Here is a 24,654-nt window from a genome sequence, read left to right on the forward strand (position 1 = left end):
TTCACTAAGTCAGGAGCACATCACCGCAAATGGAGCAGGGGGGGGGCATATTACCCTAAGAAAAACAAGTCCAATTACTATGGGTATTGGGCCTCATGAAGTGGAAACAAACGTTTGGGTAGGGAAAACCACACAACCTTTATTAGGACTTGATGTTTTGCTAAAATTCAACTCATCCCTAACTTTTGAAGATGGCAAAGCAACATGGAATTTGAGGAAACTTGAAAAGACTGACTTGCAGCAGCATAGTATCTGGTCAGAAGATAAAGATGACTGTGGATTGCTACAAATGACCCCAGTATCATTCACAGGGAGAACACCACCGAGCACAAAACAATACCCTGTCAGCAAAGAATCTATCCAAGGCATTCTACCAATTGTTCAACTGCTAGAGAACCGTGGTATTTTGGAGAAAACTCAAAGTGCATCCAACAGCCCAACTTGGCCCGTAAAAAAAGCTAATGGCACATGGAGACTGACAGTAGACTACAGAGAAGCCAACAAATATGTGGATAAATTGACACCTCTGGTAGCTAACCCTGCTACCATTTTTAACACCTTGAAACCAGAGCATGAATGGTTCACTGTCATTGACATGGCTAATGGCTTTTGGTCAGTCCCCCTGGCAGCCGAGTCTCAGGCCTGGCTTGCTTTTACTGTTGCTGGCCAGCAATATCAATGGACACGTCTTCCACAAGGTTTCCACAACAGCCCTACTGTCTACCACCAAGCTCCCAGAACACATTTAACGTCTCCAGAGATGCCATCTGTGACTTCAGAAATCATACAGTATGTGGATGATGTTCTTATTGCCTCAGAAACTGCACAAGAACATGAGAAGGATGTCAGAGCCCTGCTAAATTACCTGAGCTCCAAGGGTCACAAGGCAAGTTTAGAAAAGGCGCAGATCATGCAGAAAGAGGTGATCTATTTAGGGCAGAAGATATCCAAAGGTGAAAGAACAATAACCCAAGACAGAACTAAAGCAATCAGAGAGACCCCTGAGCCTAAAACAGTCCAAGAACTAAGGAAGTTTTTGGGACTCTGTAACTATAACAGATCCTGGGTAGACTCATACACTGAAATTGCTCAGCCCCTTTATGACTTACTAAAAGGAAATCCACCTTCCAAAGAAAACATCACACTTAACGAAGAAGCATGTACAGCATTTCAGAAACTGAAAAAGGCTTTAAGTGAAGCACCTGCCATTGGAATACCTGACACAGGGAGACCTTTTACCATGTTTGTGAATGAAAAAGATGGATATATGACAGCCATGTTAACACAAGAACACGGGGGTAAACAAAGACCAACGGGTTACTACTCAACAAAATTAGATAATGTGGCTTTAGGTTTTGGTCCCTGTCTGAGAGCAGTGCAAGCAGTTTATCTGGCAGTTAGATTTGTTTCCAGTCTGACACTTGATCAAAAGTTGATTGTCAAATGCCCACATACAGTACATGCTCTGTTAACAATGCACAGAGCTTCTCAAGTAACCGCAAGCCGATGGGGAAATTGGCTGGCAGTACTAGAAGCAAGTAATATTGTTATTGAGAAAGCTACGGTCTCCAATCCTTCCACCATGATGATGGCTGCAGAGGCAGATGAAGATGATCACAAGTGTGAGGAGATTGTCACTACTTTGGAAACTGACCAGCATATCAAAGAAACTCCCCTACAAAATCCTGACTTGGTCCTCTTTACTGATGGATCATCAACTTGTGATATGGGGATAAGGAAAACTGGATGGGCTGTGACATCAGACACAGAGGTTTTGGCAAAAGGATCAATGTCTCCGGGTACTTCAGCTCAACAAGCAGAACTCAAGGCCCTGATTGAAGCATGTAAACTAGCCCAAGATAAAACAGCAAACATATACACAGATTCAAGATATGGGTTCGGAATTGTCCATGATTTTGGACAACTGTGGCGACAAAGAGGATTTATGACCGCAGCTGGTACTCCCGTTAAGAATGGACAATTGGTGAAGGAACTTCTAGAAGCACTTCAGCTACCAAATGAAGTAACCGTCCTAAAAATAAAAGCACACTCCAAAGAAACAACAAGTGAAGCCAAAGGAAATGCATTAGCAGATGTTGCTGCCAAACAAGCTGCAAAGGATGAATGTGTGGAAACGGCAAAATTAAGACAATTGAAAAATGATGAACAATCAATTTCTGACATTAAAAAGATGCAGAATGATGCATCAAGAGAAGAGATATGGTCATGGATGGAAAATGGAGCAAAACTACACGATGATAATATCTGGCGATATGGTTCTCGAATTGTTGCTCCTGAGTGTCTTCTCCCTTATTTGGCCACACAAATTCATTCGTTGGGCCATATAGGTGAAGATAAAATGATCCAAAGATTCAGTCAAGTATGGTGGCATCCCAAGTTCCGCAAACAAGCCCACCATATTACTCATAATTGTGTAACATGTGAAAAGAACAATCCTGGAGCTAGAATCAAGACACCAGCTGTGAGAGCTCCAGCCCCACCTGGCCCATTCAGACATCTTCAAATGGACTACATAACACTGCCTAAATGTGGGAGGTTTCAGGATGTACTTGTCATAATAGACAAATTCTCAAGATGGGTAGAAGCATTCCCAACCAAACATGGCACAGCAGCACACACAGCCAAAATACTGGTCAAAGACATTATTCCTAGATGGGGTCTACCAGAAGGCATAGACTCAGACCAGGGAACACATTTCACAGGTGCAGTATGTAAAGAGGTATGTCGGATGATGAAGATCCAGTGGTCATTACATTGTCCATATAGACCACAAGCCTCAGGACAAACAGAGAGGATGAACCGAATCATAAAGGAACGGTTGTCAAAACATCATCAGGAAGGAATTGCCTGGCCAGACGCTCTACCCACTGTGCTCTGCAGCATCCGGGCAACACACAACAAGAAAACTGGACTAAGCCCTTTTGAAATTATCACAGGTCGTCCCATGTCTTTACCTGGAACCATAGATTTAAGGCAGGCCAATGTGCACCTTACATCTGACAGTCTGATCCAATACTGTGAAAGACTCAGCCTGGCAGTACAGAGTGCAGAGAAACAAGTTCGAGATGCATGGGAGCCTCCTCCAGAAGGGGGACATTGTCTAATTCCTGGTCAATGGGTAATGATTCACAAACCTCAGAGAATACCATTGGAATCAAAGTGGGAAGGTCCATTTCAGGTTATTTTAGTAACTAATGCAGCAGTTAAAGTAACTGGAAAGAATAAGTGGATTCATGTGAGTCATTGCAAATTAGCTAATATGCCTAGAGACGAGGGATAGACGGCAGTAGTGTTTATCAGAGTCCAGATATGGCGGGACTAGGGTTTTTAGGCCCTAGCTTGTCGCCTGAGGACGAAGAAGAAAAAAAAAAACAGCCACTGATAAACACAGTAGTGTCCTGCCAATATTAAATGGGGACAGTTTTTCAGGCAGTTATGAACTATGTGTTTAAAATATTTTCCTTGGCAAAGATACGTTCCTGTTTCTCTTTTGTGTGATTGCAGGTGTTCCAGGTTCCTGAGGATGAGCAAAGACATGCACATAAATATACACAGAACACAACACAATCTGCCATTTCAAAAAAATCACAACTCCAAAATAAAAGCTTCCAGAGGATTCAAGCATTCAAGAGGATGTAAAGTTTCACCATGAACTCTTATACTGTAATTTTAAGAAAGAAATATACAGCATGTGTACATGATATCTATATTGTGATCAAAAATGATCAAAGGAGGGATTGATAGATTTTGTATTTAAATCTTCCAGGCCAGTTCCTGTTTGTAAAATGAGCACCATTTGTCTTTAATGGCTCTTGGAGCCCATGAGTGATTGGATTAGCATCTATGCATTTGAATGTCACTGTTATGCTGATTGGATCAGTATCGATGGCAGGAACATTTGGGGTGTGTAAGAACGATCTCCTGTGGGAGGTCCTAACAGTTTCCCTTTGTATGAAGCCCTTTGTCTTCCCTGTATAAAGTTCTGTCTCAGAACACAGAACGGTTGGTTAAGATTGTTGAAGGGCGGCATGATAACATCGCTGCTGAAAGACTGCTACACTACAAACCTTCAATAAATTCTTCTCCCCACAAGAACTCTGGTCAAGCTTACTTATTTTATGTATTGGAGAAATCTAATACATTGGCGAGCCATCCAAACGTCTGCTCGGCCAAATACACCAAAATCTAACAATTTCCACTTTTATGTAATAGTATACACTGTCGTAATTGTGAATTTTTGTCAATAATGACTTTTTGTAATAATTGAATCATTTCCACTTTTATGTCATAGTATACACTGTCGTAATTGTGAATTTTTGTCAATAATGACATTTTGTAATAATTGAATAATTTACACTTTTATGTCATAGTATACACTGTCGTAATTGTGAATTTTTGTCAATAATGACTTTTTGTAATAATTGAATAATTTACACTTTTATGTCATAGTATACACTGTCGTAATTGTGAATTTTGTCAATAATGACTTTTTGTAATTTAATAATTTAAACTTTTATGTCATAGTATACACTGTCGTAATTGTGAATTTTTGTCAATAATGACTTTTTGTAATAATTGAATAATTTACACTTTTATGTCATAGTATACACTGTCGTAATTGTGAATTTTTGTCAATAATGACTTTTTGTAATAATTGAATAATTTACACTTTTATGTCATAGTATACACTGTCGTAATTGTGAATTTTTGTCAATAATGACTTTTTGTAATAATTGAATCATTTCCACTTTTATGTCATAGTATACACTGTCGTAATTGTGAATTTTTGTCAATAATGACATTTTGTAATAATTGAATCATTTCCACTTTTATGTCATAGTATACACTGTCGTAATTGTGAATTTTTGTCAATAATGACTTTTTGTAATAATTGAATAATTTACACTTTTATGTCATAGTATACACTGTCGTAATTGTGAATTTTGTCAATAATGACTTTTTGTAATTTAATAATTTACACTTTTATGTCATAGTATACACTGTCGTAATTGTGAATTTTTGTCAATAATTACTTTTTGTAATAATTGAATCAATTCCACTTTTATGTCATAGTATACACTGTCGTAATTGTGAATTTTGTCAATAATGACTTTTTGTAATATTTGAATCAATTCCACTTTTATGTCATAGTATACACTGTCGTAATTGTGAATTTTTGTCAATAATGACATTTTGTAATAATTGAATCATTTCCACTTTTATGTCGTAGTATACACTGTCGTAATTGTGAATTTTTGTCAATAATGACTTTTTGTAATAATTGAATCATTTCCACTTTTATGTAATAGTATACACTGTCGTAATTGTGAATTTTTGTCAATAATGACTTTTTGTAATAATTGAATCATTTCCACTTTTATGTCATAGTATACACTGTCGTAATTGTGAATTTTTGTCAATAATGACATTTTGTAATAATTGAATAATTTACACTTTTATGTCATAGTATACACTGTCGTAATTGTGAATTTTTGTCAATAATGACTTTTTGTAATAATTGAATAATTTACACTTTTATGTCATAGTATACACTGTCGTAATTGTGAATTTTGTCAATAATGACTTTTTGTAATAATTGAATCAATTCCACTTTTATGTCATAGTATACACTGTCGTAATTGTGAATTTTTGTCAATAATGACTTTTTGTAATAATTGAATCATTTTCCACTCTTATGTAAAGTATACACTGTCGTTATTGTGAATTTTTTGTCAATAATGACTTTATGTAATAAATGAATAATTTAAACTTTTTTGTCATAGTATACACTGTCGTATTTGTGAATTTTTGTCAATGAATTTTTGTAATAATTGAATCATTTCCACTTTTATGTAATAGTATTCACTGTCGTAATTGTGAATTTTTGTCAATAATGACTTTTTGTAATAATTGAATAATTTACACTTTTATGTCATAGTATACACTGTCGTAATTGTGAATTTTTGTAAATAATAACTTTTTGTAATAATTGAATAATTTACACTTTTATGTCATAGTATACACTGTCGTAATTGTGAATTTTTGTCAATAATGACTTTTTGTAATAATTGAATAATTTAAACTTTTATGTCATAGTATACACTGTCGTAATTGTGAATTTTTGTCAATAATGACATTTTGTAATAATTGAATCATTTCCAATTTTATGCTTTAGTATACAGTCGTAATTGTGAATTTTTTTCAATAATTACTTTTTGTAATTTAATAATTTCCACTTTTATGTCATAGTATTCAAGATTCAAGATTCAAGAGTTTTATTTGTCACATACACAGTTATATACACAATATACAACTGGCAGTGAAATGTAAACAGGTCCGCTCCATGGACAGTGCAAATAACAGTTACAAGAAATTAAATAGAAATAGAATAAAATTAGAATAAAAAGTATTAACATAAGTAGAATTATAAATAAATCAAGTTAAGATAAAAATAGGAAATAAGATAAAAATAAAAAAATAAAAAATATGTGGATATGATAAGTGAGATAAACTGTAGACTTAAAAATAAGTGGTTAACATAAAATATATAATATGTATATATAAAGAAGTATAATGTGCAAGGTTTATTACAGGTTGTTACGCAGTAACAATAGGGACGTAAAGTGCAGTGCAATTGCAGTATGTGGATGTTAATGTTAAAAGACTGGATGTTTATGTGTGTGCGGGGGTGAAGTGAGTCACGTGACTGAGTTCAGGAGTCTGATGGCCTGGGGGAAGAAACTCCTCCTGAGTCTTTCAGTCTTTGCCATCAGGCTACGGAAGCGCTTACCAGATGGCAGCAGGGTGAAGTGAGAGTTTGCAGGGTGATTAATGTCTCTGATGATTTTAGTAGCTCTACCTCTGCAGCGTTTGGTGTAGATGTCCTGCAGAGACGGGAGAGCTGAGCCTGAGATGCGCTCGGATAAGCGCACCACTCTTTGCAGGGCTTTGCAGTCGTGACTGGTGCTGTTCCCGTACCACGCTGTGATGCACTGAGTCAGGACACTTTCTATCGCCCCTCGATAGAAAGTTTTCAGGATGGCTGGTGAAACCCTGAATTTCCTCAGCTGGCGCAGGTGGTACAGTCTTTGCCTGGCTTTTTTCACCTGTGTCTGGATGTGTGTAGTCCAGGTCAGATCCTCGGAGATGTTCACACCCAGGTATTTGAAGCTGCTCACTCTCTCTACCGGTGTCCCGCTGATCATGAGAGGGGAGTATGACCGATGCTGTCTCTTCCTGAAGTCCACAATCAGTTCTTTGGTCTTGTTAACATTCAGAGAGAGACAGTTGTCCTGGCACCATGATGTCAGTTGCTCCACTTCGTCCAAGTATGCCGTCTCATTGTTGTTGGAGATGAGACCCAGGACAACAGTATCATCAGCAAACTTTGATGATCGAGGTGGAGCTGTGTGTGGACAAACAGTCATGGGTGTAGAGAGAGTAGAGCAGGGGACTCAGCACACAGCCCTGTGGAGCTCCAACACTCAGGGTGATGGAGGTGGAGGTGAACTGGCCTACTCTCACCGCCTGGGGTCTGCCAGTGAGGAAATCTTCTATCCAGAGGCAGAGAGAAGAATTCAGGCCTAGATCCAGGAGTTTGTGTGTTAGCTTAATGGGAACTATGGTGTTAAAGGCTGAGCTATAGTCAATAAATAGCAGCCTGACATAGTTCCCACTTTTGCTGTCGATGTGAGTGAGGCAGGAGTGAAGGACGTGAGAAATGGCATCTTCAGTCGATCTATTGGGACGATAGGCAAACTGAAGAGGGTCCAAAGTGTCAGGAATGGAGGAGCAAATGTTGTTTTTAATGAGTCTCTCAAAGACCTTCATGACTAAAGATGTGAGAGCCACTGGACGATAGTCATTTAGGCAAGAGGGTTTACTGATCTTAGGTACAGGGATGATGGAGGATCGTTTGAAGGAGGTGGGGACAACAGATGTAGCAAGGGACTCGTTGAATATGGATGTAAAGAGCCCTGCGAGCTGATCAGCACAGGACCGCAGAACACGACCTGAAATACCATCCGGCCCAGCAGCTTTCCTGACATCCACACGTTTGAGTGCCCTCCGAACCTCGTCCTCCGAGACAGAGATCACGTGACCGTTGCTGCTCTGAGGGACTCTCTCTGACGCGTCACTCGCCGGAGTCGCGCTGCCGCGATTACCATCAAAGCGAGCGTAGAAAGAGTTTAACTCGTTCACCAGTAACGGATCAGCTCTCACCTCTGCAGAGGATTTAGCTCCAAAAGCACAGATGGTTCTTAGTCCCTGCCACATCCGCCGGGAGTCGTTGAGTTGGAAATGAGATTCCACTCGGTCTTTATAGCGGAGTTTTGCGGCTTTAACGGCGCGCCGGAGGGCGTAACATGACGCTTTGTACTCCCTCATATCCCCCGTTAGGAGACCGGCATTGTAAGCGGTGGTGCGCGAGTTTACTGCAGTGCGAATTGAACTGTCCACCCACGGTTTCTGATTAGGGAAGGACGTTATAGTTATTGTTTGTGTGGCTTGCTCTGTCAGTGTGTTAATAAAGCAGAGCGCCACTTCTGTGAACTCGCTGACGTCTTCAGAACTCGCGCGGAACATGTCCCAGTCGACGTCATCAAGAGCTGCCTGTAGCGTGATCTCTGAATGGGATGACCAGCGTTTGACTTCCCTCCTCACCGGGGGCTCTTGAACGAGCCTTTGTTTATATTCCGGTGTGAGGAAAATGGCGGCATGGTCCGATTTGCCAAAAGCTGGCTGTGAACGAGCTTTGTAGGCGTTCTTAAACGGAGAGTAGCAATGATCCAGTGTGTTTGCTCCTCGTGTGGGACAGGAGACATGCTGGTGAAAGTTTGGCAATACTTTCTTTAGGTTTGCTTTGTTAAAATCACCCGCGACGATGAAAGCAGCGTCGGGGTGTTTGTTTATGAAGCCGCTGGTCACATCATGGAGGGCAGATAAAGCCAGCCCCGTGTCTGCTTGTGGTGGAATATAAACGGCAGTGGAGATGACCGAGGAAAACTCCCTCGGTAGGTAGAAAGGCCGGCACATGATAGTTAAATGTTCCAAGTGAGGCGAGCAGGATCGCGAAAGAATGGAGATGTTCCTAGGATCGCACCATTTCTTGTTTATCATGAAACACACTCCACCGCCTTTAGATTTCCCGGCCTCGGCTGTTCTGTCCATCCGAAAAACAGAGAAGTTCTCGGACGGCGTCACGGCTGTATCCGGGACCGCTGGCGTGAGCCATGTTTCGGACAGACAATAGATGTTGCAGTCTCTCATGTCCCGTTGAAAACTTATCCTGGCTCTAAGATCGTCCATCTTATTCTCCAAGGATTGGACATTTGCGAGCAAAATGCTCGGGAGAGGAGGACTGAATGCTCTTTTTCTCAGTCTGTTGCGGATCCCAGCGCGTTTCCCGCGGTGTTTTTTGAATCTTCGCCGTCGACTCGAGTGGCCATTGTTCAACTCGGCGTCCCGGCGAATCTCAGATGGAAGATTGGAGAAAGTGTCCTGAAACAGGTCAGTGTAGCGGTAACCAATTTCCAGAAGTGTTTTGCTGTCGTAACAGATCAAAGCAGATGATCCGTTGGAAAAAATAGAGAGTAAAAGAGAGTAGAATAATAAATAAAAGCAAAGTCTTAGCGGAGCGACCTGAACGGCGACAGAGCACGGCGGCGCCATCTTGTTTTTTTTTTTTTTTTTTCACTGTCTGTATACACTGTCGTAATTGTGAATTTTTGTCACTTACAACTTTTTGTAATAATTGAATAATTTCCACTTTTATGTCATAGTATACACTGTCATAATTGTGAATTTTTGTCAATAATGACTTTTTGTAATAATTGAATAATTTCCACTTTTATGTAATAGTATACACAGTCGTAATTGTGAATTTTTGTCAATAATGACATTTTGTAATAATTGAATCATTTCCAATTTTATGCTTTAGTATACAGTCGTAATTGTGAATTTTTGTAAATAATGACTTTGTAATTATTGAATAATTTACACTTTTATGTCATATACACTGTCGTAATTGTGAATTTTTGTCAATAATGACTTTTTGTAATAATTAAATAATATACTTTTATGTCATAGTAAACACTGTCGTAATTGTGAATTTTTGTAAATAATGACTTTGTAATTATTGAATAATTTACACTTGTATGTCATAGTATACACTGTCGTAATTGTGAATTTTTGTCAATAATGACTTTTTGTAATAATTGAATCATTTCTACTTTTATCTCATAGTATACACTGTCGTAATTGTGAATTTTTGTCAATAAAGACTTTTTGTAATAATTGAATCATTTCCACTTTTATGTAATAGTATACACTGTCGTAATTGTGAATTTTTGTCAATAAAGACTTTTTGTAATAATTGAATAATTTACACTTATATGTCATAGTATACACTGTCGTAATTGTGAATTTTTGTCAATAATGACTTTTTGTAATTGAATCATTTCCACTTTTATGTCATAGTATACAGTCGTAATTTTGAATTTTTGTCAATAATGACTTTTTGTAATAATTGATTAATTTCCACTTTTATGTCATAGTATACACTGTCGTAATTTTGAATTTTTGTAAATAATGACTTTTTGTAATAATTGAATAATTTACACTTGTATGTCATAGTATACACTGTCGTAATTGTGAATTTTTGTAAATAATGACTTTTTGTAATAATTGAATAATTTACACTTGTATGTCATAGTATACACTGTCGTAATTGTGAATTTTTGTCAATAATTACTTTTTGTAATAATTGAATCATTTCCACTTTTATGTCATAGTATACAATGTCTTAATTGTGAATTTTTGTCAATAATGACATTTTGTAATAATTGAATCATTTCCAATTTTATGCTTTAGTATACAGTCGTAATTGTGAATTTTTGTCAATAATGACTTTTTGTAATAATTGAATAATTTACACTTGTATGTCATAGTATACACTGTGGTAATTGTGAATTTTTGTCAATAATGACTTTTTGTAATAATTGAATAATTGACACTTTTATGTAAAAGTATACACTGTCATAATTGTGAATTTTTGTCAATAATTACTTTTTGTAATAATTGAATAATATACTTTTATGTCATAGTATACACTGTCGTAATTGTGAATTTTTGTCAATAAAGACTTTTTGTAATAATTGAATCATTTCCACTTTTGTCATAGTATACACTGTCGTAATTGTGAATTTTTGTCAATAAAGACTTTTTGTAAAAATTGAATCATTTCCACTTTTATGTCATAGTATACACTGTCGTAATTTTGAATTTTTGTCAATAAAGACTTTGTAATAATTGAATCATTTCCACTTTTATGTCATAGTATACACTGTCGTAATTGTGAATTTTTGTCAATAATGACTTTTTGTAATAATTGAATCATTTCCACTTTTATGTCATAGTATACACTGTCGTAATTGTGAATTTTTGTCAATAAAGACTTTTTGTAATTGAATCATTTCCACTTTTATGTCATAGTATACACTGTCGTAATTTTGAATTTTTGTCAATAATGACTTTTTGTAATAATTGATTAATTTACACTTTTATGTCATAGTATACACTGTCGTAATTGTGAATTTTTGTCAATAATGACTTTTTGTAATAATTGAATCATTTCCACTTTTATGTCATAGTATACACTGTCGTAATTGTGAATTTTTGTCAATAAAGACTTTTTGTAATTGAATCATTTCCACTTTTATGTCATAGTATACACTGTCGTAATTTTGAATTTTTGTCAATAATGACTTTTTGTAATAATTGATTAATTTACACTTTTATGTCATAGTATACACTGTCGTAATTGTGAATTTTTGTCAATAATGACTTTTTGTAATAATTGAATAATTTAAACTTTTATGTCATAGTATACACTGTCGTAATTGAGAATTTTGTCAATAATGACTTTTTGTAATAATTAAATTATTTCCACTTTTATGTCATAGTATACACTGTCGTAATTGTGAATTTTTGTCAATAATTACTTTTTGTAATAATTGAATAGTTTCCACTTTTATGTCATAGTATACACTGTCGTAATTGTGAATTTTTGTCAATAATGACTTTTTGTAATAATTGAATAATTTAAACTTTTATGCTTTTGTATACAGTCGTAATTGTGAATTTTTGTCAATAATGACTTTTTGTAATAATTGAATCATTTCCAATTTTATGTCATAGTATACACTGTCGTAATTGTGAATTTTTGTCAATAATTACTTTTTGTAATAATTGAATTATATACTTTTATGTCATAGTATACACTGTCGTAATTGTGAATTTTTGTCAATAAAGACTTTTTGTAATAATTGAATAATTTACACTTATATGTCATAGTATACACTGTCGTAATTGTGAATTTTTGTCAATAATGACTTTTTGTAATAATTGAATAATTTCCACTTTTATGTCATAGAATACTCTGTCGTAATTGTGAATTTTTGTCAATAATGACTTTTTGTAATAATTGAATCATTTCCACTTTTATGTCATAGTATACACTGTCGTAATTGTGAATTTTTGTCAATAAAGACTTTTTGTAATAAGGGAATCATTTCCACTTTTATGTCATAGTATACGCTGTCGTAATTGTGAATTTTTGTCAATAATGACATTCTGTAATAATTGAATCATTTCCAATTTTATGCTTTAGTATACACTGTTGTAATTGTGAATTTTTGTCAATAATGACTTTTTGTAATAATTGAATAATTTACACTTGTATGTCATAGTATACACTGTGGTAATTGTGAATTTTTGTCAATAATGACTTTTTGTAATAATTGAATAATTGACACTTTTATGTAAAAGTATACACTGTCATAATTGTGAATTTTTGTCAATAAAGACTTTTTGTAATAATTGAATAATATACTTTTATGTCATAGTATACACTGTCGTAATTGTGAATTTTTGTCAATAATTACTTTTTGTAATAATTGAATAATTTACACTTGTATGTCATAGTATACACTGTCGTAATTGTGAATTTTTGTCAATAATGACTTTTTGTAATAATTGAATAATTCAAACTTTTATGTCATAGTATACACTGTCGTAATTGAGAATTTTGTCAATAATTACTTTTTGTAATAATTAAATTATTTCCACTTTTATGTCATAGTATACACTGTCGTAATTGTGAATTTTTTTCAATAATGACTTTTTGTAATAATTGAATAATTTACACTTGTATGTCATAGTATACACTGTCGTAATTGTGAATTTTTGTCAATAATGACTTTTTGTAATAATTGAATAATTTAAACTTTTATGCTTTTGTATACAGTCGTAATTGTGAATATTTGTCAATAATGACTTTTTGTAATAATTGAATAATTTACACTTTTATATCATATTATGCACTGTCGTAATTGTGAATTTTTGTCAATAATGACTTTTTGTAATAATTGAATCATTTCCACTTTTATGTCATGGTATACACTGTCGTAATTGTGAATTTTTGTCAATAATGACTTTATGTAATAAATGAATAATTGCAACTTTTTTGTCATATATACACTGTCGTAATTGTGAATTTTTGTCAATAATTACTTTTTGTAATAATTGAATAATTTTCACTTTTATGTCATAGTATACACTGTCGTAATTGTGAATTTTTTTCAATAATTACTTTTTGTAATAATTGAATAATTTACACTTGTATGTCATAGTATACACTGTCGTAATTGTGAATTTTTTTCAATAATGACTTTTTGTAATAATTGAATAATTTACACTTGTATGTCATAGTATACACTGTCGTAATTGTGAATTTTTGTCAATAATGACTTTTTGTAATAATTGAATAATTTAAACTTTTATGCTTTTGTATACAGTCGTAATTGTGAATATTTGTCAATAATGACTTTTTGTAATAATTGAATAATTTACACTTTTATATCATATTATGCACTGTCGTAATTGTGAATTTTTGTCAATAATGACTTTTTGTAATAATTGAATCATTTCCATTTTTATGTCATGGTATACACTGTCGTAATTGTGAATTTTTGTCAATAATGACTTTATGTAATAAATGAATAATTGAAACTTTTTTGTCATATATACACTGTCGTAATTGTGATTTTTTGTAAATAATGACTTTTTGTAATAATTGAATAATTTACACTTGTATGTCATAGTATACACTGTCGTAATTGTGAATTTTTGTCAATAATTACTTTTTGTAATAATTGAATTATATACTTTTATGTCATAGTATACACTGTCGTAATTGTGAATTTTTGTCAATAAAGACTTTTTGTAATAATTGAATAATTTACACTTATATGTCATAGTATACACTGTCGTAATTGTGAATTTTTGTCAATAATGACTTTTTGTAATAATTGAATAATTTCCACTTTTATGTCATAGAATACACTGTCGTAATTGTGAATTTTTGTCAATAATGACTTTTTGTAATAATTGAATCATTTCCACTTTTATGTCATAGTATACACTGTCGTAATTGTGAATTTTTGTCAATGACTTTTTGTAATAATTGAATAATTTAAACTTTTATGTCATAGTATACACTGTCGTAATTGTGAATTTTTGTCAATAAAGACTTTTTGTAATAAGGGAATCATTTCCACTTTTATGTCATAGTATACGCTGTCGTAATTGTGAATTTTTGTCAATAATGACATTCTGTAATAATTGAATCATTTCCAATTTTATTCTTTAGTATACACTGTTGTAATTGTGAATTTTTGTCAATAATGACTTTTTGTAATAATTGAATAATTTACACTTGTATGTCATAGTATACACTGTGGTAATTGTGAATTTTTGTCAATAATGACTTTTTGTAATAATTGAATAATTGACACTTTTATGTAAAAGTATACACTGTCATAATTGTGAATTTTTGTCAATAAAGACTTTTTGTAATAATTGAATAATATACTTTTATGTCATAGTATACACTGTCGTAATTGTGAATTTTTGTCAATAATTACTTTTTGTAATAATTGAATAATTTACACTTGTATGTCATAGTATACACTGTCGTAATTGTGAATTTTTGTCAATAATGACTTTTTGTAATAATTGAATAATTTAAACTTTTATGTCATAGTATACACTGTCGTAATTGTGAATTTTTTTCAATAATGACTTTTTGTAATAATTGAATAATTTACACTTGTATGTCATAGTATACACTGTCGTAATTGTGAATTTTTGTCAATAATGACTTTTTGTAATAATTGAATAATTTAAACTTTTATGCTTTTGTATACAGTCGTAATTGTGAATATTTGTCAATAATGACTTTTTGTAATAATTGAATAATGTACACTTTTATATCATATTATGCACTGTCGTAATTGTGAATTTTTGTCAATAATGACTTTTTGTAATAATTGAATCATTTCCACTTTTATGTCATGGTATACACTGTCGTAATTGTGAATTTTTGTCAATAATGACTTTATGTAATAAATGAATAATTGAAACTTTTTTGTCATATATACACTGTCGTAATTGTGATTTTTTGTAAATAATGACTTTTTGTAATAATTGAATAATTTACACTTGTATGTCATAGTATACACTGTCGTAATTGTGAATTTTTGTCAATAATGACTTTTTGTAATAATTGAATCATTTCCACTTTTATGTCATAGTATACACTGTCGTAATTGTGAATTTTTGTCAATAAAGACTTTTTGTAATTGAATCATTTCCACTTTTATGTCATAGTATACACTGTCGTAATTGTGAATTTTTTTCAATAATGACTTTTTGTAATAATTGAATAATTTACACTTGTATGTCATAGTATACACTGTCGTAATTGTGAATTTTTGTCAATAATGACTTTTTGTAATAATTGAATAATTTAAACTTTTATGCTTTTGTATACAGTCGTAATTGTGAATATTTGTCAATAATGACTTTTTGTAATAATTGAATAATTTACACTTTTATATCATATTATGCACTGTCGTAATTGTGAATTTTTGTCAATAATGACTTTTTGTAATAATTGAATCATTTCCACTTTTATGTCATGGTATACACTGTCGTAATTGTGAATTTTTGTCAATAATGACTTTATGTAATAAATGAATAATTGAAACTTTTTTGTCATATATACACTGTCGTAATTGTGATTTTTTGTAAATAATGACTTTTTGTAATAATTGAATAATTTACACTTGTATGTCATAGTATACACTGTCGTAATTGTGAATTTTTGTCAATAATTACTTTTTGTAATAATTGAATAATTTCCACTTTTATGTCGTAGTATACACTGTCGTAATTGTGAATTTTTTTCAATAATGACTTTTTGTAATAATTGAATAATTTACACTTGTATGTCATAGTATACACTGTTGTAATTGTGAATTTTTGTCAATAATGACTTTTTGTAATAATTTAATAATTTAAACTTTTATGCTTTTGTATACAGTCGTAATTGTGAATATTTGTCAATAATGACTTTTTGTAATAATTGAATAATTTACACTTTTATATCATATTATACACTGTCGTAATTGTGAATTTTTGTCAATAATGACTTTTTGTAATAATTGAATCATTTCCACTTTTATGTCATTGTATACACTGTCGTAATTGTGAATTTTTGTCAATAATGACTTTATGTAATAAATGAATAATTGAAACTTTTTTGTCATAGTATACACTGTCGTAATTGTGAATTTTTGTCAATAATGACTTTTTGTAATAATTGAATCATTTCCACTTTTATGTCATAGTATACACTGTCGTAATTGTGAATTTTTGTCAATAATGACATTTTGTAATAATTGAATCATTTCCAATTTATGCTTTAGTATACAGTCGTAATTGTGAATTTTTGTCAATTATGACTTTTTGTAATAATTGAATCATTTCCACTTTTATGTCATAGTATACACTGTCGTAATTGTGAATTTTTGTCAATAATGACATTTTGTAATAATTGAATCATTTCCAATTTTATGCTTTAGTAAACAGTCGTATTTGTGAATTTTTGTCAATGACTTTTTGTAATAATTGAATCATTTCCACTTTTATGTAATAGTATTCACTGTCGTAATTGTGAATTTTTGTCAATAATGACTTTTTTAATAATTGAATAATTTACACTTTTATGTCATAGTATACACTGTCGTAATTGTGAATTTTTGTAAATAATGACTTTTTGTAATAATTTAATAATTTACACGTGTATGTCATAGTATATACTGTCGTAATTGTGAATTTTTGTCAATAATGATTTTTTGTAATAATTGAATAATTTAAACTTTTATGTCATAGTATACACTGTCGTAATTGTGAATTTTTGTCAATAATGACATTTTGTAATAATTGAATCATTTCCACTTTTATGTCGTAGTATACACTGTCGTAATTGTGAATTTTTGTCAATAATGACTTTTTGTAATAATTGAATCATTTCCACTTTTATGTCATAGTATACACTGTCGTAATTGTGAATTTTTGTCGATAATGACATTTTGTAATAATTGAATCATTTCCACTTTTATGTCGTAGTATACACTGTCGTAATTGTGAATTTTTGTCAATAATGACATTTTGTAATAATTGAATCATTTCCACTTTTATGTCGTAGTATACACTGTCGTAATTGTGAATTTTTGTCAATAATGACTTTTTGTAATAATTGAATCATTTCCACTTTTATGTAATAGTATACACTGTCGTAATTGTGAATTTTTGTTAATAATGACTTTTTGTAATAATTGAATCAATTCCACTTTTATGTCGTAGTATACACTGTCGTAATTGTGAATTTTTGTCAATAATGACTTTTTGTAATAATTGAATCATTTCCACTTTTATGTAATAGTATACACTGTCGTAATTGTGAATTTTTGTCAATAATGACTTTTTGTAATAATTGAATCATTTCCACTTTTATGTCATAGTATACACTGTCGTAATTGTGAATTTTTGTCAATAATGACATTTTGTAATAATTGAATAATTTACACTTTTATGTCATAGTATACACTGTCGTAATTGTGAATTTTTGTCAATAATGACATTTTGTAATAATTGAATAATTTACACTTTTATGTCATAGTATACACTGTCGTAATTGTGAATTTTTGTCAATAATGACTTTTTGTAATAATTGAATAATTTACACTTTTATGTCATAGTATACACTGTCGTTATTGTGAATTTTTTGTCAATAATGACTTTATGTAATAAATGAATAATTTAAACTTTTTTGTCATAGTATACACTGTCGTATTTGTGAATTTTTGTCAATGAATTTTTGTAATAATTGAATCATTTCCACTTTTATGTAATAGTATTCACTGTCGTAATTGTGAATTTTTGTCAATAATGACTTTTTGTAATAATTGAATAATTTAAACTTTTATGTAATAGTATACACTGTCGTATTTGTGAATTTTTGTCAATGAATTTTTGTAATAATTGAATCAATTCCACTTTTATGTCGTAGTATACACTGTCGTAATTGTGAATTTTTGTCAATAATGACTTTTTGTAATAAATGAATAATTTAAACTTTTTTGTCATAGTATACACTGTCGTATTTGTGAATTTTTGTCAATGAATTTTTGTAATAATTGAATCAATTCCACTTATATGTCGTAGTATACACTGTCGTAATTGTGAATTTTTGTCAATAATGACTTTTTGTAATAATTGAATCATTTCCACTTTTATGTAATAGTATACACTGTCGTAATTGTGAATTTTTGTCAATAATGACTTTTTGTAATAATTGAATCATTTCCACTTTTATGTCATAGTATACACTGTCGTAATTGTGAATTTTTGTCAATAATGACATTTTGTAATAATTGAATAATTTACACTTTTATGTCATAGTATACACTGTCGTAATTGTGAATTTTTGTCAATAATGACTTTTTGTAATAATTGAATCATTTCCACTTTTATGTAATAGTATACACTGTCGTAATTGTGAATTTTTGTCAATAATGACTTTTTGTAATAATTGAATCATTTCCACTTTTATGTCATAGTATACACTGTCGTAATTGTGAATTTTGTCAATAATGACTTTTTGTAATAATTGAATCAATTCCACTTTTATGTCATAGTATACACTGTCGTAATTGTGAATTTTTGTCAATAATGACTTTTTGTAATAATTGAATCATTTTCCACTCTTATGTAATAGTATACACTGTCGTTATTGTGAATTTTTTGTCAATAATGACTTTATGTAATAAATGAATAATTTAAACTTTTTTGTCATAGTATACACTGTCGTATTTGTGAATTTTTGTCAATGAATTTTTGTAATAATTGAATCATTTCCACTTTTATGTAATAGTATTCACTGTCGTAATTGTGAATTTTTGTCAATAATGACTTTTTGTAATAATTGAATAATTTACACTTTTATGTCATAGTATACACTGTCGTAATTGTGAATTTTTGTAAATAATAACTTTTTGTAATAATTGAATAATTTACACTTTTATGTCATAGTATACACTGTCGTAATTGTGAATTTTTGTCAATAATGACTTTTTGTAATAATTGAATAATTTAAACTTTTATGTCATAGTATACACTGTCGTTATTGTGAATTTTTTGTCAATAATGACTTTATGTAATAAATGAATAATTTAAACTTTTTTGTCATAGTATACACTGTCGTATTTGTGAATTTTTGTCAATGAATTTTTGTAATAATTGAATCATTTCCACTTTTATGTAATAGTATTCACTGTCGTAATTGTGAATTTTTGTCAATAATGACTTTTTGTAATAATTGAATAATTTACACTTTTATGTCATAGTATACACTGTCGTAATTGTGAATTTTTGTAAATAATAACTTTTTGTAATAATTGAATAATTTACACTTTTATGTCATAGTATACACTGTCGTAATTGTGAATTTTTGTCAATAATGACATTTTGTAATAATTGAATCATTTCCAATTTTATGCTTTAGTATACAGTCGTAATTGTGAATTTTTTTCAATAATTACTTTTTGTAATTTAATAATTTCCACTTTTATGTCATAGTATACACTGTCGTAATTGTGAATTTTTGTCAATAATTACTTTTTGTAATAATTGAATCATTTCCACTTTTATGTCATAGTATACACTGTCGTAATTGTGAATTTTTGTCAATAATGACATTTTGTAATAATTGAATCATTTCCAATTTTATGCTTTAGTATACAGTCGTAATTGTGAATTTTTGTCAATAATGACTTTTTGTAATAATTGAATAATTTACACTTGTATGTCATAGTATACACTGTGGTAATTGTGAATTTTTGTCAATAATGACTTTTTGTAATAATTGAATAATTTACACTTTTATGTAAAAGTATACACTGTCATAATTGTGAATTTTTGTCAATAATTACTTTTTGTAATAATTGAATAATATACTTTTATGTCATAGTATACACTGTCGTAATTGTGAATTTTTGTAAATAATAACTTTTTGTAATAATTGAATAATTTACACTTTTATGTCATAGTATACACTGTCGTAATTGTGAATTTTTGTCAATAATGACTTTTTGTAATAATTGAATAATTTAAACTTTTATGTCATAGTATACACTGTCGTTATTGTGAATTTTTTGTCAATAATGACTTTATGTAATAAATGAATAATTTAAACTTTTTTGTCATAGTATACACTGTCGTATTTGTGAATTTTTGTCAATGAATTTTTGTAATAATTGAATCATTTCCACTTTTATGTAATAGTATTCACTGTCGTAATTGTGAATTTTTGTCAATAATGACTTTTTGTAATAATTGAATAATTTACACTTTTATGTCATAGTATACACTGTCGTAATTGTGAATTTTTGTCAATAATGACTTTTTGTAATAATTGAATAATTTACACTTTTATGTCATAGTATACACTGTCGTAATTGTGAATTTTTGTAAATAATAACTTTTTGTAATAATTGAATAATTTACACTTTTATGTCATAGTATACACTGTCGTAATTGTGAATTTTTGTCAATAATGACATTTTGTAATAATTGAATCATTTCCAATTTTATGCTTTAGTATACAGTCGTAATTGTGAATTTTTTTCAATAATTACTTTTTGTAATTTAATAATTTCCACTTTTATGTCATAGTATACACTGTCGTAATTGTGAATTTTTGTCAATAATGACTTTTTGTAATAATTGAATCATTTCCACTTTTATGTCATAGTATACAATGTCTTAATTGTGAATTTTTGTCAATAATGACATTTTGTAATAATTGAATCATTTCCAATTTTATGCTTTAGTATACAGTCGTAATTGTGAATTTTTGTCAATAATGACTTTTTGTAATAATTGAATAATTTACACTTGTATGTCATAGTATACACTGTGGTAATTGTGAATTTTTGTCAATAATGACTTTTTGTAATAATTGAATAATTGACACTTTTATGTAAAAGTATACACTGTCGTAATTGTGAATTTTTGTCAATAAAGACTTTTTGTAATAATTGAATCATTTCCACTTTTATGTCATAGTATACACTGTCGTAATTGTGAATTTTTGTCAATAAAGACTTTTTGTAATTGAATCATTTCCACTTTTATGTCATAGTATACACTGTCGTAATTTTGAATTTTTGTCAATAATGACTTTTTGTAATAATTGATTAATTTACACTTTTATGTCATAGTATACACTGTCGTAATTGTGAATTTTTGTCAATAATGACTTTTTGTAATAATTAAATAATATACTTTTATGTAATAGTATACACTGTCGTAATTGTGAATTTTTTTCAATAATTACTTTTTGTAATAATTGAATAATTTCCACTTTTATGTCATAGTATACACTGTCGTAATTGTGAATTTTTGTCAATAATGACTTTTTGTAATAATTGAATAATTGACACTTTTATGTCATAGTATACACTGTCGTAATTGTGAATTTTTGTCAATAATGACTTTTTTGTAATAATTGAATAATTTCCACTTTTATGTCATAGTATACACTGTCGTAATTGTGAATTTTTGTCAATAATGACTTTTTGTAATAATTGAATCATTTCCACTTTTATGTCATAGTATACACTGTCGTAATTGTGAATTTTTGTCAATAATGACTTTTTGTAATAATTGAATCATTTCCACTTTTATGTCATAGTATACACTGTCGTAATTGTGAATTTTTGTCAATAATGTCTTTTTGTAATAATTGAATAATTTACACTTATATGTCATAGTATACACTGTCGTAATTGTGAATTTTTGTCAATAATGTCTTTTTGTAATAATTGAATAATTTACACTTATATGTCATAGTATGCACTGTCGTAATTGTGAATTTTTGTCAATAATGACTTTTTGTAATAATTGAATCATTTCCACTTTTATGTCATAGTATACACTGTCGTAATTGTGAATTTTTGTCAATAATGTCTTTTTGTAATAATTGAATAATTTACACTTATATGTCATAGTATGCACTGTCGTAATTGTGAATTTTTGTCAATAATGACTTTTTGTAATAATTGAATCATTTCCACTTTTATGTCATAGTATACAGTCATAATTGTGAATTTTTGTCAATAAAGACTTTTTGTAATAATTGAATAATTTACACTTTTATGTCATAGTATACACTGTCGTAATTGTGAATTTTTGTCAATAATTACTTTTTGTAATAATTGAATCATTTCCACTTTTATGTCATAGTATACACTGTCGTAATTGTGAATTTTTGTCAATAATTACTTTTTGTAATAATTGAATCATTTCCACTTTTATGTCATAGTATACACTGTCATAATTGTGAATTTTTGTCAATAATGACTTTTTGTAATAATTGAATCATTTCCACTTTTATGTCATAGTATACACTGTCATAATTGTGAATTTTTGTCAATAATGACTTTTTGTAATAATTGAATAATTTACACTTTTATGTCATAGTATACACTGTCGTAATTGTGAATTTTTGTCAATAATTACTTTTTGTAATAATTGAATCATTTCCACTTTTATGTCATAGTATACACTGTCATAATTGTGAATTTTTGTCAATAATGACTTTTTGTAATAATTGAATAATTTCCACTTTTATGTCATAGTATACACTGTCATAATTGTGAATTTTTGTCAATAATGACTTTTTGTAATAATTGAATAATTTACACTTTTATGTCATAGTATACACTGTCGTAATTGTGAATTTTTGTCAATAATGACTTTTTGTAATTGAATCATTTCCACTTTTATGTCATAGTATACAGTCATAATTGTGAATTTTTGTCAATAAAGACTTTTTGTAATAATTTAATAATTTCCACTTTTATGTAATAGTATACACTGTCGTAATTTAGATTTTTTTAGTCCAGAATTGGTTCAGGGGGTTGGTGCATGAGTTAGATGTTGTGGTCATTGTGTCTCAAGCACCAGTATTTGTGTGAAAACAATTGAGAAAAACTGTAACATAATCCCTCAGAATCATAACACAACAGCAGAACATTAACATTTCACATTTATTCAGGCTCTCAATAAAAACATTCCCAAAGAGTCACGTCTACACACACATAAACACACACAGAACACAGCTCCAGCGGATCCGTCACCAGAAGTCATCGTCCGGTTCTTCACGTGATGTCACGCCAACACTGCGGAGTGAGCGGAGGTTAGTGAAGAGTGAGAGAGTGAGTGAAGAGTGAGATCTCACACAGTGTGTGTTGTTGATTGAACAAATGTACAAATGTGTAACCTGTGCTCGTGGTCAGACAGGAGAAGCTCCTCTTGACTTTGGTTCTCGGACGCCGCTTTGTTTGGGCTCTGAAAGTTCACACACACACACACACACACACACACACACACACACACACACACACACACACACACACACACACACACACACACACACACACACACACACACACACACACACACACACACACACACACACACACACACACACACACACACACACACACACACACACACACACACACACACACACACACACACACACACACACACACACACACACACACATGAACATGTGACATTACATTATTCCACAGCAAATTGTGATTTAGTTTTAGTCATATTTTAGTCGCCTGAATTGTTTTTAATTTTAGTCTAGTTTTATTCTCCTAAAATCTAATGAGTTTAGTTAAATTGTAATACATTAAGCATTTAAGCGTCACATAACCAACTGTCACTCAAACTGACATTTTGGGCCCTATCTTGCACCCAGCGCAATTGACTTTGTACACCGACGCATGTGTCATTCCTATTTTGCACCCGCGCAAAGCGCGCTTTTCCCTCCACAGAAGCACGTCGCTAAACTAGTGAATGAACTTGCGCTCCCTGGGCGGTTCAGCGCAAAAAAGGAGGCGTGTTCCGGCGCAAACAATCCCTGGTGCTATTTTGCTGTTTCATTAAACAATTGCGCCACTGACCAGAAAAAACCTAGTCTAAAGTCAGTGGCGCGTTGCGCGTTGTTCATTATGCTATTTTAAGGGCGCATGCTTGACCATAATGTATAGCGTGCACAACGCGCATACACTTTGCTCATGTAATCTACACAGATGCAACAGTTATTTTTGCAAATCATAAATTGTTACACTAAAAAAATATTAACACATG

General features: G+C 30.9%; 1 protein-coding gene across 5 annotated transcripts in view; it reads right to left on the reverse strand.

Moving 5' to 3' along the window:
* Positions 1-23,517: 23,517 nt before the first annotated feature.
* The window catches only part of ofd1 (OFD1 centriole and centriolar satellite protein), a 55,107-nt gene continuing 53,970 nt past the window's right edge, over positions 23,518-24,654 (reverse strand). For all 5 annotated transcript variants that reach the window (XM_079821296.1, XM_079821295.1, XM_079821294.1 and 2 more), the window contains 2 exons: positions 23,771-23,838; positions 23,518-23,669 (listed from right to left, as the gene is read on the reverse strand). In XM_079821296.1, the coding sequence (XP_079677422.1) occupies positions 23,624-23,669; positions 23,771-23,838 (114 nt within the window). In that variant the 3' untranslated portion in view covers positions 23,518-23,623. The remainder of the gene's footprint in view (positions 23,670-23,770; positions 23,839-24,654) is intronic.

This window comes from Gobio gobio, assembly GCF_949357685.1.
Source record: "Gobio gobio genome assembly, chromosome: 7".
Taxonomy (NCBI): domain Eukaryota; kingdom Metazoa; phylum Chordata; class Actinopteri; order Cypriniformes; family Gobionidae; genus Gobio; species Gobio gobio.